This window comes from Gossypium raimondii, chromosome 1 (genome assembly GCF_025698545.1).
Source record: "Gossypium raimondii isolate GPD5lz chromosome 1, ASM2569854v1, whole genome shotgun sequence".
Lineage (NCBI taxonomy): Eukaryota > Viridiplantae > Streptophyta > Magnoliopsida > Malvales > Malvaceae > Gossypium > Gossypium raimondii.
Window position 1 is genome coordinate 22,421,461 of NC_068565.1, and position 14,573 is coordinate 22,436,033.

The 14,573-nt window shown below is 32.1% G+C and overlaps 2 protein-coding genes across 4 annotated transcripts; one reads left to right on the plus strand and one right to left on the minus strand.

Annotated features, from left to right (window-relative positions):
- Positions 1-1,327: 1,327 nt before the first annotated feature.
- LOC105785422 (prolycopene isomerase, chloroplastic) lies at positions 1,328-5,735 on the plus strand. Its single transcript, XM_012611503.2, has 13 exons — positions 1,328-2,301; positions 2,915-3,121; positions 3,219-3,318; positions 3,416-3,498; positions 3,578-3,634; positions 3,714-3,866; positions 3,994-4,072; positions 4,168-4,316; positions 4,438-4,572; positions 4,724-4,837; positions 4,910-5,020; positions 5,103-5,211; positions 5,434-5,735. Exons 1-13 carry the CDS (start codon positions 1,879-1,881, stop codon positions 5,505-5,507), a joined length of 1,794 nt encoding a protein of 597 aa, XP_012466957.1. The 5' UTR covers positions 1,328-1,878; the 3' UTR covers positions 5,508-5,735.
- Positions 5,736-5,902: 167 nt separating this feature from the next.
- LOC105785421 (ABC transporter G family member 22) lies at positions 5,903-12,362 on the minus strand. 3 transcript variants are annotated; one of them, XM_012611501.2, is made up of 11 exons: positions 12,285-12,362; positions 11,607-12,011; positions 10,712-10,782; positions 9,007-9,242; positions 7,913-8,068; positions 7,650-7,833; positions 7,262-7,570; positions 6,884-7,168; positions 6,516-6,800; positions 6,325-6,432; positions 5,903-6,229 (listed from the first exon to the last, which is right to left on the minus strand). In XM_012611501.2, exons 2-11 carry the CDS (start codon positions 11,992-11,994, stop codon positions 6,014-6,016), a joined length of 2,238 nt encoding a protein of 745 aa, XP_012466955.1. In that variant the 5' UTR covers positions 11,995-12,011; positions 12,285-12,362; the 3' UTR covers positions 5,903-6,013. The 3 variants fall into 3 exon arrangements, with proteins under 3 accessions (XP_012466955.1, XP_052488883.1, XP_052488880.1); XM_052632923.1 differs by lacking the exons at positions 10,712-10,782; positions 12,285-12,362 and adding an exon at positions 10,569-10,688 and having other exon boundaries at positions 11,607-11,620; XM_052632920.1 differs by lacking the exons at positions 11,607-12,011; positions 12,285-12,362 and adding an exon at positions 10,569-10,624 and having other exon boundaries at positions 10,712-10,772.
- Positions 12,363-14,573: the final 2,211 nt, after the last annotated feature.

Here is a 14,573-nt window from a genome sequence, read left to right on the forward strand (position 1 = left end):
GAAAAGAAAAATACGGTGGAATTCTAATTCTATTGGAATTTTGAGAATGAGCAAGTTGTGAATTCTAATTAGGAAAGAATTTATTAAATTCATAGGGGCGTCATCTGTAATTTCTCAAGATTTTGCTGAAATTTGAAATTAAAATAAAAGGGGAAAAGGAAGTGGAGACTTGAACTCAATTCATAAGGGGAAACTAACGCTTAACCATTAAGCTACTATCCATTTCTTATTTAATTGCGACTCTTAATCATATAGATATGTTTTAGGGATGGTTTTGGAGAAATTATGAAATAAATAAAAAAAAGGAAAGAGAGACTTAAGCCTAAGACCTCTAAGAAAAGTTTTAACGTGCCTACCATTAAGCCTAAGTCTATTTTTTATTCAATTTTTACCCCCGGCAATATTTATTTTAGTGTGGCTTTTATCTTAGGTTGTTGAAACTAACAGTTAACCATTAGGCTTGAACCTTATTTCTTATTTATTTTAGTCACTTAATTGTATATATTTATTTTGGGCTCAAATTACATATTTTTTATTAGCTTACATATTTACTTAATTTTTTTATTAACTTATTTAATGTATAGTTCTTAGCACATTTCATTTTAGTTTATATATAACAATTAATACTCATAATCAAGTCTCAATATTAATATTTTAATTCATTTCACCCTTAGTAAACTCTAATAAAATGACTTAGATACATGGAAACCATCGAGCCTAATATTCATTTTTTATTTAACATACGACATAAGTAACATTCAGTAATCAACAATTAAATCATATGTACAGTATAAAATAGTTTACTAAGGGCAATAATTGAAAGAAAATTCTAGAATTGATAAGTAAAATTCATTTAATTTTTAAAGCAAAGTTCAAGGATTAAATCGTACTTTTAGTAAAAAAATTTTTTGTAAAATCGAGAGTAAAATTATGAAATTATCCAAATAAGACTTAATCATGCAAATTTTTAAGTCATTTTATAGTATTTAGGGACTTCAATTGCATAACATAAAAATCGAGATTCAATTGTAAAGATAACAAAATATGCCCAACTTACCTATCAATTCAATTTTTCCTATTTTAACATATTGTATATCATAGGTATATAATACAAATCATGGTTATAATAAAACATGCATTAAGACATTTTAATAATTATACGTATTCAAACTTAAATCCAATCAATCATTTAACCACAAACTCCATTCTTTTTTATGTAACTTAGGATTCAAGGTACAGTTTAGAGACATTTTTCTATTAAAGCCTTTAGTTATTACACAACTAAAACCGGCTTTTGTCTGATTCCTACAAGTTAGCAAAAAGGATCAAAATTTGGCATCACACTCTGTTTTGTGGAAGCCACATATGTGTGCAATAACATGAAAATAAGTTGCATAAAAAAATTGTTCCTTTCCTACACCGGACTTGGGATTCATCGTCTCTTCACTTACCACAACTCACAGTTTTCTGACAATTTCGTTAATCAGTTCGTTAATCGGAGACCAACCCTGTTGAAAATCTCAATACCCATTTCTCAGAGTCCCAAAACTTAGTACTTTGATACCTTCCAAAGCTCAATCCTCAACCTTTTGGTCATTTTAATGGTGGAAAAGGTGGTAAACATTCATCATTTTTGTGCTTTTTAAACCCTTTATTTCCTTTAAATAGAGAGTTACGACTCGCAGTTTCTGAAAATTTCATGAATCAGGGAAACACTGAGTTCAAAATTCTCAATACCCATTTCCCAAAATCCCAAAACTCTGTATTTTGATACCTTCAAGAGTTCAATTTTCAACCTTTTGCTCATTCTAATGGTGGAAAGGTGGTAAACTTCCATCATTTTTTACCTTTTTAAACCCTTTATTTCGTTCTAGAAACATGAGTTTAGGTTGTTATCAAACCGTTCTGTTCCCTACAGAAGGGAAGTCGGATTTTTCGTCCTGGAATCCATTGAAAAACTCACAATTGAAAGGTAACAAGATTAGTGGTGTCAAATTCAGCAACTTTCAGGTCAGTCAAAGGAGAAAATGCATTCCTATGAAATTGAAATCCCTGTTGAGTGTAGACAGTGCGGTGGAGATAGAGGGAAAGGAAGGAGTCAATACGGGGAGTAAATATGATGCAATAGTTATAGGGTCAGGGATAGGAGGGCTTGTTGCAGCTACACAATTGGCTGTTAAAGGAGCCAAGGTTTTGGTACTGGAGAAGTATGTGATTCCAGGAGGGAGTTCTGGGTATTACCAGAGAGATGGATATACTTTCGATGTAGGATCTTCTGTCATGTTTGGATTCAGTGATAAGGTATGTTTCTTTCTTATCACTCTTTTTGTTTAACCTATGTTACTCATTTGTGTATGTTTTAAGTTTTTCATGCATTTGGATTGTGGAATTGTTTGCTGGCTTTTGTATATGAATAGGGCAATGTGATATATGTTTTAAACAATTATGAAATATTGGAGTCTTTGGACCTTTTCTTTGGCGTATGTCTTAGTGGTGAAGAAATCAGTAACTAGTTTTTAGCAGTGTCTTTGTTAATCTACATTACTTGGATTCAGATTCAGGTTTGTGTTTGTTCAAGTTGTTTTCTAAGTTTTTCATGTATTTGGAGTATCCAAATTCCCCCTTGTTCCAGTAGGTGTTAAGTGGATTATGGAACTGTTTGATGGCTTTTGAGTTTAGATTGATGATTTGATTGAAAACGAATAGACCAATGTGATGTATGTCTTTGAATATTCTCAGCGATATAGAAGAATTATGAAAACTTGGTGTCTTTTGGTCCTTTCTTTGGCATATTTCTTAGCAGTAAAAAATTGCCATGGTTATTATTTTATCCAAGAGCTGAAGTATACCAAGCTATTAGTAAATCTTCAATGTTGAGTTTTTCTTGGTTGATGTGTGGTTCGATTATTGGCAGGGGAATCTGAATTTGATAACTCAAGCATTGGCTGCGGTCGGGCGTGAGATGGAGGTGATTCCTGATCCAACTACAGTTCATTTCCATCTACCGAATAACCTTTCCGTTCAAGTACATAGAGAATACAGTGAATTTATCAATGAACTTATGAGTAAATTTCCACATGAGAAGGAAGGGATCCTTAAATTTTATGGCGAGTGTTGGAAGGTTTGTCTCAATTGAGGTGACTGCTACTTACTGTAGTTTCTATAGTTATGTTTTAGTTTATTATTCACTTTTAGTACTTGTATGCATATGTGGTTAGATCTTCAATGCCTTGAATTCGTTGCAATTGAAGTCCCTCGAGGAACCAATCTACCTTTTCGGACAGTTCTTTCAGAAGCCTCTTGAATGTTTGACACTTGGTAATGACTGCTGAATATTTAATACTTGATTTGAAATTTTATACATAACTCAAATAGTTGCATGGCAATAGATATGATATCCTTCCGATGTCGACAGCTTATTATTTGCCCCAAAACGCTGGAGATATTGCTCGAAAGTATGTGAAGGATCCCGATTTGTTGTCTTTCATTGATGCTGAGGTGTGACAATGTTAATCTCAATAGTCCTAAATGAAGAGGTGGAAACGGTTTCTTTACTAATATTAAAGTATTTCTGCAGTGTTTCATAGTGAGTACGGTTAATGCTTTGCGAACACCAATGATCAATGCAGGCATGGTAAGCTGTATGATTACCTTTCAGCAACTTTTGTCTTGTCTGTCTTATAATCTTGTCTCTTATCCATAGATTGTTCCAGGTTCTATGTGACAGGCATTTCGGTGGAATTAATTACCCTGTTGGTGGTGTTGGTGGAATAGCAAAGTCTTTGGCCGAAGGCCTGATCGATCAGGGTAGTGAAATACTTTACAAGGCAAATGTGACTAACATTATAATTGACCAAGGGAAAGCTGTAAGTCTGTTATTAGATTTGAAATACCATTGGTAAACTGATGCCTAAAGTTGCATGATTGATGGTTCTACATGTTGTAGATTTTATTTATTGCTTATGGAACTGCATTTTGGATTGACTTCTGTAGGTGGGAGTGAAAATTTCGGATGGAAGGGAGTTCTTTGCCCAAACCATAATATCAAATGCTACTCGATGGGATACATTTGGTCAGTGTTCGGAAAGAGTTAGTTATGTTTCGTTTACTGATTTCTTCAGCTCGATTATTGAATGACCGACTTGTTGGTAATCCATTGTCTCATAGGGAAGCTGTTAAAAGCAGAAAACCTTCCAAAAGAAGAAGAAAATTTTCAGAAAGTTTATGTTAAGGCTCCATCATTTCTTTCCATTCACATGGGTGTTAAGGCTGACGTTCTGCCTCCTGATACTGATTGTCATCATTTTGTGCTCGAGGTATTTTCCTTTCTAATTGGCTTCTTTCGGATCAACTCTCCTGGACACACAATTGATGAGTACGGATTTTCTTACCCGTTAACTAATAGTTCATTGCATATTTGTTCTTCTATACTTCAAGAATGACTGGACGAGATTAGAGGAACCATATGGGAGCATCTTCTTAAGCATTCCAACCGTTCTCGATTCATCATTGGCTCCAAAAGGGCGTCATATTCTTCACATATTTACTACTTCTCCTTTAGAAGATTGGGAAGTAAGCTCAGGCCATATATATTAGTTTTCCCACTTTGAGCTCTTCCCCATCCATTATCCCGGCCCCATCTATGTTTAAGTTATGGATTTTTTTCTATATAATATTTTTGTCTCATTGAATCGTTATAAATATTAGTATTTGACTGTACTAGGGACTTCCACCGAAGGACTATGAGGCGAAAAAGGAGCTAATTGCTGATGAAATCATCGGAAGGTTGGAGAAGAAACTATTCCCGGGACTGAAATCATCAATTGTTTTTAAGGAGGTATAGGCTGCATCCATACGGTCTTTAACCTTTTGATTCTCTGGTTATGAAATGTTTTGAATATGACTGTAGGTAGGGACCCCAAAGACACACAGACGGTACTTGGCTCGTGACATGGGTACTTATGGACCGATGCCTCGTCAAATTCCCAAGGGCTTATTAGGGATGCCGTTTAATACAACGGTGAGTCCTATGGTGACCTGCACTTGCTTTTTTTTGAATTAGTTATTAGTTTTGATGGTGTCCCTATGATAATGATTTGCAGGGTATTAGTGGTCTTTATTGTGTCGGTGATAGCTGCTTTCCGGGACAAGGCGTTATAGCAGTTGCTTTTTCAGGCGTAATGTGTGCTCATCGGGTTGCTGCTGATATTGGTAAGATGTCTTTTCCCTAGACTAGGATGGAATCAGCATTTATTGCGAATTTGAATAGGAAGTGAAATTTTTAATATTAGGTAAATATCGAACTTGGTCTGACAAAAGGATACTTATAATTGGAGGACTTTTAAGATATTATTTCATGCCGAGGGCTTTGGCTGTGGTTTTTTGGTCATTCGGGTTGACATGTTGCTTTTATTTATTTATATTTCTTTTAAGGGCTTGAGAAGAAGTCTCCAATATTGGACGCTGCTCTTCTTGGATTACTCGGTTGGTTAAGGACATTGGCTTAAGGTAATATCTCTCTTAAAGATTTGGCTGTAATTACCCAAGGTGCGGATGTTAAGATTTCAATTCCCCAACTTGTTGAATGCCGCCTTTTAAGTGTATATTTTGTTGTTATAAGCTTGATTATAAAGAGAGAGAGAGAATCAATACACTAATTAACAAATTCCAAAGATGATTTGGTCCTTGAAAGTTATATGGTTAAATTATAGTTTTGCTCCCGTATTATGCTAGAATTTGAAATTTTGATTTAGCAGCTTGTGGTCCTCTTACCTTTGTAATATTAAGCAGAATTTGGTTGGTCAAATTAAAATGTTAAGCAGATTTTCTTTTTATAAAAGAATTTATAAAGGTATCTTTAAAGAAAAATTTAGAGGTCAGCATTTTGAACTGACCAAGAACATTATAAAAGTAAGGAAGGAGATCAAATTACCAAATTAAAATACAACAATTAAATCTCAAATTTTAGCACATTAGAGGAACCAAAATCAGAATTGGATTTGAGGCATTAAGCTCAAGAATGGAGTTTCATCCTCCGCAAAGACAAGTAGGCCAAGAGACGGTAGCCAAAAATCATGGCTACCAAAGCCCCAACTTCCCTCGACCCATTGTCTGTTTGAATCCCTTTTAATGGCGGCACCATGTCTTGGTATTGTACCTTTAGAAGTAGCTTATAAGTATGATAGTTAAATGACAAATACCTGATCCAGGATATGAACACCGGAACTTTCTGCAATTTTCAAATGTATATTCATGCATCAGTACTTTATTACTGCTGGTCCCCACCTTGACCCAATTTATTATTCATAAGATTTGTTAGCTTACCTCAACAAAAAAGCCACCCGCCAGCATAAAGGTCATGACAGTAACCGAAGCCAAAGTGGTAGCTCTCTTTAAGTCCATTAGAGTGGCTCCAATCGCTAATCCAAGACCCTGCAAAAAACAAGCCATCTTCCGTCGTTGATTTTACACTAGCTCTTCACATTTATGGTTTTAGTTGGAAATGGGGGGCAAACCTGAGCCGCCACGATGCAGAGAAAAACCGTAAGCATACTGAGGAAAAACGGGCTGGCACTCAGTCTGAGACCAGCCATGAAATAGACCACTAAAATGAAAAGCACTGGTAATATAAGATCAAGTGGAAGGTCACTTGTAGTTCGAGCTAAAAAGTAAGCACTCAATCTATACATATCAGCCGCTCTTTCTTTACTCAGCATTGCTCTTTCTTGAGGAAATGTGAAGATTGCTGTGAAAACAGGGAAGAAACCCCAGAAAACTGCGATGAAAAACAACAACCCTGCCTGCAAGGTTCCATGGTTAAACAAGATTTAGAGCTTGTATCAGTATGTTAATAGTGAAACAAATGATGAATATATATATATACCTGATCTTGACGGCCTCGACTGGTTTTACTATCTGATTGCCACCACAGTAATCCCAAGATTATGGCTGTGGAAAGAACTTGTGTGATCCTCAACCAACTGAAATAATCATGCCTTCGTTCTTTGATCCCTCTGATGAACAATATGCAGTATTGTTGCCACCAGCTCGCTCCCCATTGTCGCTTCGAAGACAATACTTTGAGCTTTGGTTCTTCGTCTAAATGAAGAGGATCCATAAGTTTGTTCTCGTTTTCCGAAAACCTCAACTCGTAGGCTTCCACTAGATACTACATTCAAAATGGAAGTATCATTAGGCTGGCATGTTAAGTTTATGATTTGTGTCGAAATTGGCTGTGGAAAAGGAAGTTTAGTTGAAGTACCTCATGAACGACTTGCGGTGGTGGCTTTCCATTTCGTGTTTCAGTTTCGGAATTCTCCATTTGAACTCTGTCTTCGAGCTCCGGTGGGACGGAGATATCATTTAAGTTGCCATTAGCAAGGTCAAGCAAAAACTCAGCTGGATTCATGGCAATGAGAGGGGAACATCCAATAGACGAGAAATAATCGGTGGCTTCGGAAGCTTTGCCGAAGTAGAGTAAACTGCCTTTCCCTAAAACAATCAACTTATCAAATTTGTGGAAGAGTCTACTTGATGGCTGGTGGATTGTTGTTAACACAGTCTTCCCAGTCTGCAAAATGAGTGGAAAAACAAATTACAAAATAACATGTCCGGTTTGTCAATTACTTGTAGTAAGCCCTTTAACTAACCTCAGCTATGTCTTGTAATGTTTGAACAGTCCTTAAAGCTGTTGTGGAATCCAAACCAGATGTTGGTTCATCGAGGAAGAGAAGAGAAGGGTTGATTATGATCTCATTGCCAATACAAACTCTTTTCCTCTCCCCGCCCGACACGCCACGGACGAACGAGCCGCCGATCATTGTGTCTTGGCATCTGTGTATGAATCACCATTGCTTTAGAGGACATAGTTTGAGATTGAAAAGCAATATTGTTGTGAGAGAAAGTAGGGTACCTGTCCAAGCCAAGCTCGTAAATGACATCTAAGGCTCGCTTTTCCTTCTGTTGTTTGGTTAAGGTCAAGGGCAGTCGAAGGAGAGCTGCATATGTCAATGTTTCTTTCACGGTAAGGTGAGGAAACAACACATCATCTTGTGTCACGAATCCGATCCTGCCGTATTCACATACCACTAATATTATTCCATATTCGAATCGTTTTTTTTGGATGATTTTTTTTTTAAATTAATGTATTCAACTATAGTTTTTTATACAATTTCTAAACTTTAAATCTTTATCACGTGATTAAACGCACTTTCAACCTACAATCTCTATATTACCATACCAACACTCCATTTGAATACTCATGTCTGACTAAGGTTTTAATATATAAATTAGGTATCATCAAACAAGTCATCTAGGACCTCAAATTATAAATTAACATAAGAAAAATTATGCTTTGACCCTCCTCAAAATGCAATAACTTTTATTTAATTCTTCTAAAATTATAAAATTATAAGTTAATACATAATAAAATTTATATTTAATGTAAATCCACTATCCCTTGAACTCAACCCAACATTTTTCTATTAAGAAAAAACTAACGTGGCAATAAACTGTTAATAAAAGCGTGATACATATATAAAACACCATATCAAAACCACATCTTCAATTTCAAGTCATAATAAAAGAGAAAAGAAAAATAATGCAAAGAAAAATCCTAAATTTAAAATTTCAGATTTTTATTAATTATATAAATCTATTATGTTTTATTTTTATTTTGAAATTTTAATAAAAAATTTTAAATTGACTTCTTTTTATATTAATGATATGATTTTGATGTTGCGATTTGCACTTTATTGCAACATCAGTTTCAATATATATATATAAAAGGGTGACTTGCTTGACAAACTGGTGTTGTAAGTACTTACACTACCATTAGTGTACTCAAGACATTGTTAATAAATAACTTGGTCCCTACAATAAGGAAACTAATAGCCCTAAGCAGACTGCAAAAGAAAATTCTTAAAATTACTAAACTAATAAATTCCTTAGTGGTACACGTGTCAGGTAGCATCAAGACGGAAGTTGAAAATTTCAAAGCAAGATTACCTGCTTTTAAGAAACTTGGAGTAAGGCTGGTCATTATAGGTAACGGAACCGGCGACGGCGGAATGAGTTAAACGGCCGCCGAGTATATTAAGAAGTGTGGTCTTCCCACTTCCAGAAGGTCCCATAAGTGCTACAACTTCACCAGGGCTCACATCACCTGATATTCCATTCAATATATCCCTCTCTTCACTGCTCGTCATTCCTTTTATTACCACCTTGTAACTCACTTCTCTGAACTGCACAGGTTTCACATCAATCAAAAAAAACCCCTTCATTCACTCTACTTTGCAATATTCATATAATATTATGGGTTATTATTTCGTCTTCTAGTAATTAATCTTACCTATCAAATAATTTTCGTAATTACAACAATAAAAGGATAAGATAATGTCATATTAAAATAGAGTGGCTAATTCTTTAAATTTAAGTTTCATTTATTTTAACGAAAATGATTTATTTTTCTAAAAAGTTAATTTTTTGGTGTTCGAAAGAATTTGTGTAAAATATTTTTTATTGATTGATAGATTTTTAAAATTTCATAAAAACTATTTTTAATAAAAACAAATATACATTTGAAATTTTCTTATATTTTTATTGTTTAATTGAGTTTATTTTATATCTATAAATTTATATTTTACAGTATTTTTACATATATTAAAAATATTTTGTTAAATTCAAGCTCATTAGAACATCTTTTCTTAGTTGCATGACCACTAAGTGAGTATTTTTTTATTTAACAATGCAATATCAACAAAATGGACAAAAAAATTTAATGATATTAACAATTGAACTTAATTTTCGAATCTGAAAAATAGAAGGATTAAATTCTAGAAAATAAAAGCACAAAGACTAAATTCTAAATTTGTGAAAAGTACATGAATTTATGAAATATTTTAACCTTTCTACTACAAAATATTTATTATTAATAAATATTTTTATTAAAACATTAATATTGAATATTTTCAATAATATTTGAAGAATATTATTTAAAATTATTATTTTAAAATTTATTATTAAAATAAAATTGATATATTAAATTATTTATTAAAATAATAAATTATATTAAAATTTTATTATATGATTAAATATAAATAATTAAATATGCATATTTAATAATATTGAAAATTATAATACTTTATATTAATATTTTAATAAATTTAAATGTTATAAAAATATAAATAAAATTATTATCAATATAATAATATTAAGATTGATTTAAGTTAATTTTTATAAAAGAGAAGTGCTATTTTTCAGAAATTGACTTATGATTTTCAAAAGAGCAAATTATTTTACAAAAAAAATGACATTTTCTTCGTTGACCTGTAAATTATTTTTCATTGACCAAATCTTTTTCTATAAAACAAACAGAGAAAAGTGTAAAAAATATCTTCCGTAAATCATTTTCCTTGAAACAAACGGGGATGAAATATAAATGCCATTGAACTTGACCGCGCTAGCTATGTTTTGTGGATGCATATCTGAACATGAACATATGACGTTTTAACGTTTTTCTATATAGAAAATTTAAAGAAAAATTAAACATACCCGTGTCGGATACATACCCGTATCCAACACTCAAACCTGAATCCAAGTATTAAAGTAATTCTGCTACAGTAGCCTGTCCATGCACCATTAACAAACACAGATTGAATATGCTGTTGGGAAGGGGATCCTAGTAAACCCTGCATGTTAAAAAAACTGTTACCTTCAAATAAATTGGCAATGTAGGCTCTGCTTGAAATTTTGGCCTGCAGATTCCAGCTTCAATATCTTCAGCTGCAATCAAAGGTTATTATCCATTTTAACAAATCTATATTATGACAGACTCATAATTTAGATGAAAACTATATACAAAAATTTATATAATAATTAAATATAACTTTAATTAAAATAGTAAAATTAATATTAAAAATTATAATTTTATTGTTCAAATTTCATCCTAGGCAAATATTTTATGAAAAGATATAATTAATCTATAAAATAATATTTATTACCTTATAAATATAAAAACTTTTGATAATTTTACGATTGAGTTAAAACCAATTAATAGATAACACAGATAAATAGATAGATGATAACTTTACTATTGATATGTAGCATTAACTTGATAAAAACTTAAATATAATCTAGGTGATAACATGATTTGGTGGGTGATTTAATGATTAATATCTAAATTTATCCTAATAATCACAATTTGTAGGGCTAAGTAGGATTTGGACAGTTCAATTTCTTCTCTTTGTATTTTCAAGAGGCAATTTAGAAAAATTAAAGAAATTAGGATTTTTAAGTCTTTTTACAACTGTCACCAGAATTTGAAGTGACTAATTGCATAAAAAGGTGGTGAGTGGTGACCTTTATTTGGCCTGACTATTTTCAAGGCAATAAAAACCAATCATAACTCTTTGGCCAGTAATACTTCTATTTTTTTAATACTATTTTTTATGCTTTTTGTGGCCAAAAATAAAACAATTTGCTTCATGAAATGAAAGCATTATTGCATGTATATTGTATACAGTTTAATAAAAAGAAGGAAATTAAATTAAATTAAATTAGTTAATTAACATTTTGCATGTAAAGGTGGAGATAATAAAAGAACTTACGTATATCGTCATCGCTGAAGAGTTTTGAATCGGCGATCTCATCCGGCGGAACGGTGAAGCCAGTGAAAGAGAAAGAAAAGCCCAAGCTAGCGCTAGAAGCACGGCTGAGCGCCGCCCCACTGCTCAGTTCTTCCAAGTCCAACTTCATCTGAGCGCTCCTCGCCTTCCTAATGTGTGCGTTTCTACTACCGCCGCCACTGCTCCGCGCCGGCGATGCCCCCACTACCAACCGCCTGCTCGATTTCCGTGACAAAGTTCCACCGCTATCCGACGTCCCCGGCGCTAGATCACTCTGCGACGTCGGCGATTTGAAAACCGCCGCCAGCGTCTCCAACAGCTGATCCGATTTTGTTCGACCTAAAGTTGTTGAATTACTGGATTTCTCCATTTAGGAAACAACTGTATCTACATAAGATTAACCAAAATCAAAACTTAAAATAATAAACTGTTAAAAAATGAGTGAACTGTATGGTTAAGAAGGGTTGCCCGTATGAACTGGTAACTATCAACTCCGTATAATAACGTAAAAAGATAATAAAATGATTTCAAATTTAACTATTTTTTGGCAAATGAATCAACTTCTTTGATAAGAAAACTCCGAGATTTTTCATTATCCGTACACTATTTTTTTCTCTGAGGAACAAAACCAGAAAGAGCCAAAATATAAAATGTACTTACTTTGAAAAAACTAAAAAAGTTTTTGCCTTTTGAACTGTAACAGCTTTCAGTACCAGTGCAGTACTTATAAGGTGCAATTAAAGGAGGGGGAGAGTGAAGTTACCGAAACACCCTTCGTTTTGTTAAAATTTTACAAATAGACCCACAAAATCCAATTATAATTAGTTGGCTTGGAGTTTTTATTAATAAACGACGGGAGATGTAGGGTGGAACTAGCTACCACCCATCACGCCCATCCTTTGTATTACACGTGTCCCAACACTTGTACATTTTCTTGTTGAAAATTTTCCTTCATTTTTAAAATCTCAAAGTGATAATTCTTTTGTATTTTTTTTAATTTATTAATTAAATTAAACTAGTGTTGCATTATTTATATATTTATTTTTTATACTACATTTTATAATATATTTGTCACACTCTCAACTCGTTTGTAGAGATTTTTAGTTTCCTAAGACGATGTATGGAATAATTTAAAGATATTACATTAATAATATTTTTTTATTACACAAACAACTTTAAAAAATTAATCCCTAAATAAATACTTAAGATTTGGGTGCGAGATGGAAAAAGAATGAAGTTGTAACGCAATAAATAGGGTGGTGGATGTGTGCCGCATACAGACAGAACCGTTGATGTCCAACTCGTCTGTTTGTCTGTTTCTTGCAGATTACCTCTTTATCAGGCAAGCCAACAATTTTGGAACCTTGTACACTTTGCTTTCTTCAACTTTACTCTTTCCTTTTTCTTCTTAACTTTACTCCCAAACTCAGGCGCTCATTGTTATGGAAAATCATATGCAACAAATATATTTTCAAAATTTTTATCAATTTATTATTATTTCTTAACAATTAACAACTTATATTTCAGTTAAATTATATAAACATAGAAATATTCATGCATTTTCACTTTGTATCAAAGCCTCATAATCACGAGACCCAAATCTATTTGCCATTATAAGCTCTATTAAAACCACGAATTATACTTCATCAATTAAGAATTCATTGAAATACATACTTTATTTAATAATTTAAATTTAAATTTTAATATAATACATTTTACATAAAGTTGCAAATTAAGATTAGACAGACACGTTATTTTTATTTTATGTTTATGTCATATATTATTATAATGTCAAATAATTATAATAAAAATAACATTACTTATTTTAATGAAACTATCGTTTTGAGCGTCTAATTAATCATAATTTACAACAAAAGAAATGCTTATGTTAGAGTATTATTTAATGATTAAGTTTTTATGAACTATTTTGTAAAAATATTATTTCATGCTACTTATGTCTAATTATAATATGGGAAACGATTTTCTTTTTTCAGAAAAAGGAAAGAATGGGACATCAAATTAAATTAAATTGAGGAAACTTGATATGATATATTGATGGGAGCCACTTTGTATCCAAAAATATACAAACTCGGAGCATATTTTGCATAATTCATACCCAGCAAAAACAGCTAATTTTGGATTTCAGTACTTTGGCTTGCTTAAACTCATCATTTTGATTTTTGTTAAATTATAATCTTATCCTTTTATTATGTTCAAAATTGAAATTTAGCCCTAATACATTCCTTTCAATTTTATTATGTCATTCGCTTAAAATAATACTTCCAATTGTTGTAAAGAAATGATTTAACTATAAAGAATAATTAAATCATTATCATTTATTATAATAAATAACTTTAAATGATTATATACTTAACGAAATTATTTATGCAAATATTATGATGTGCATTTTGGTATATATATTATTAAATAAAATTACAAATTTAAATATAATCAGTCTAGTCGGCTCCACCTATTTTACTATTTATAATTGATAAATATATAAGAATAATTTTATATTAATATTTATATATCTTATAATTAAATTTAAATAAAATTATTTTTTTATTTTTAAATAGTAGAACTTGCTTTTCAAGTGATTTAAGTTTTGACTTTGAGTTTGAATTTTTTTAAAAATTAAACTTCAATCTATCCCGACCCCACACATGATCACCTTCAATCTATTTTGGGATTTGGGTTGAGATACTCTTCCAAGTATAAAATATAAAATTGTGAGGTGTGAAGAGTTGATTACAAATATGGTTAAATATGCAAAAGGGTCTAATTAGTTGGCTTAAGCGAAATGAATGGATCAAAAATAAAAAAGAGAAAAATTTAGGCCCCAAAAGGACATATTTGGTGATTTGATTTGTGATTAGAGTTGTCCATGAACCGGACTGAGTTTGAGTTAAGCCAAGTAAAAAAATTAGGTCTGTTTTTTAGGTTCAAACC

Bases quoted from the DNA above. Each gene is read 5' to 3' on its own strand.
- LOC105785422 (XM_012611503.2), top strand. From the start codon at position 1,879: ATGAGTTTAGGTTGTTATCAAACCGTTCTGTTCCCTACAGAAGGGAAG. The intron at 4,317-4,437 runs GTATTTTCCTTT...CTATACTTCAAG, and splicing joins GTCATCATTTTGTGCTCGAG to AATGACTGGACGAGATTAGA. The intron at 5,212-5,433 runs GTAAGATGTCTT...ATTTCTTTTAAG, and splicing joins TCGGGTTGCTGCTGATATTG to GGCTTGAGAAGAAGTCTCCA.
- LOC105785421 (XM_012611501.2), bottom strand. From the start codon at position 11,994: ATGGAGAAATCCAGTAATTCAACAACTTTAGGTCGAACAAAATCGGAT. The intron at 8,069-9,006 runs GTAATCTTGCTT...TGAATACGGCAG, and splicing joins TCCAAGTTTCTTAAAAGCAG to GATCGGATTCGTGACACAAG. The intron at 7,571-7,649 runs GTTAGTTAAAGG...CTCATTTTGCAG, and splicing joins CATTACAAGACATAGCTGAG to ACTGGGAAGACTGTGTTAAC.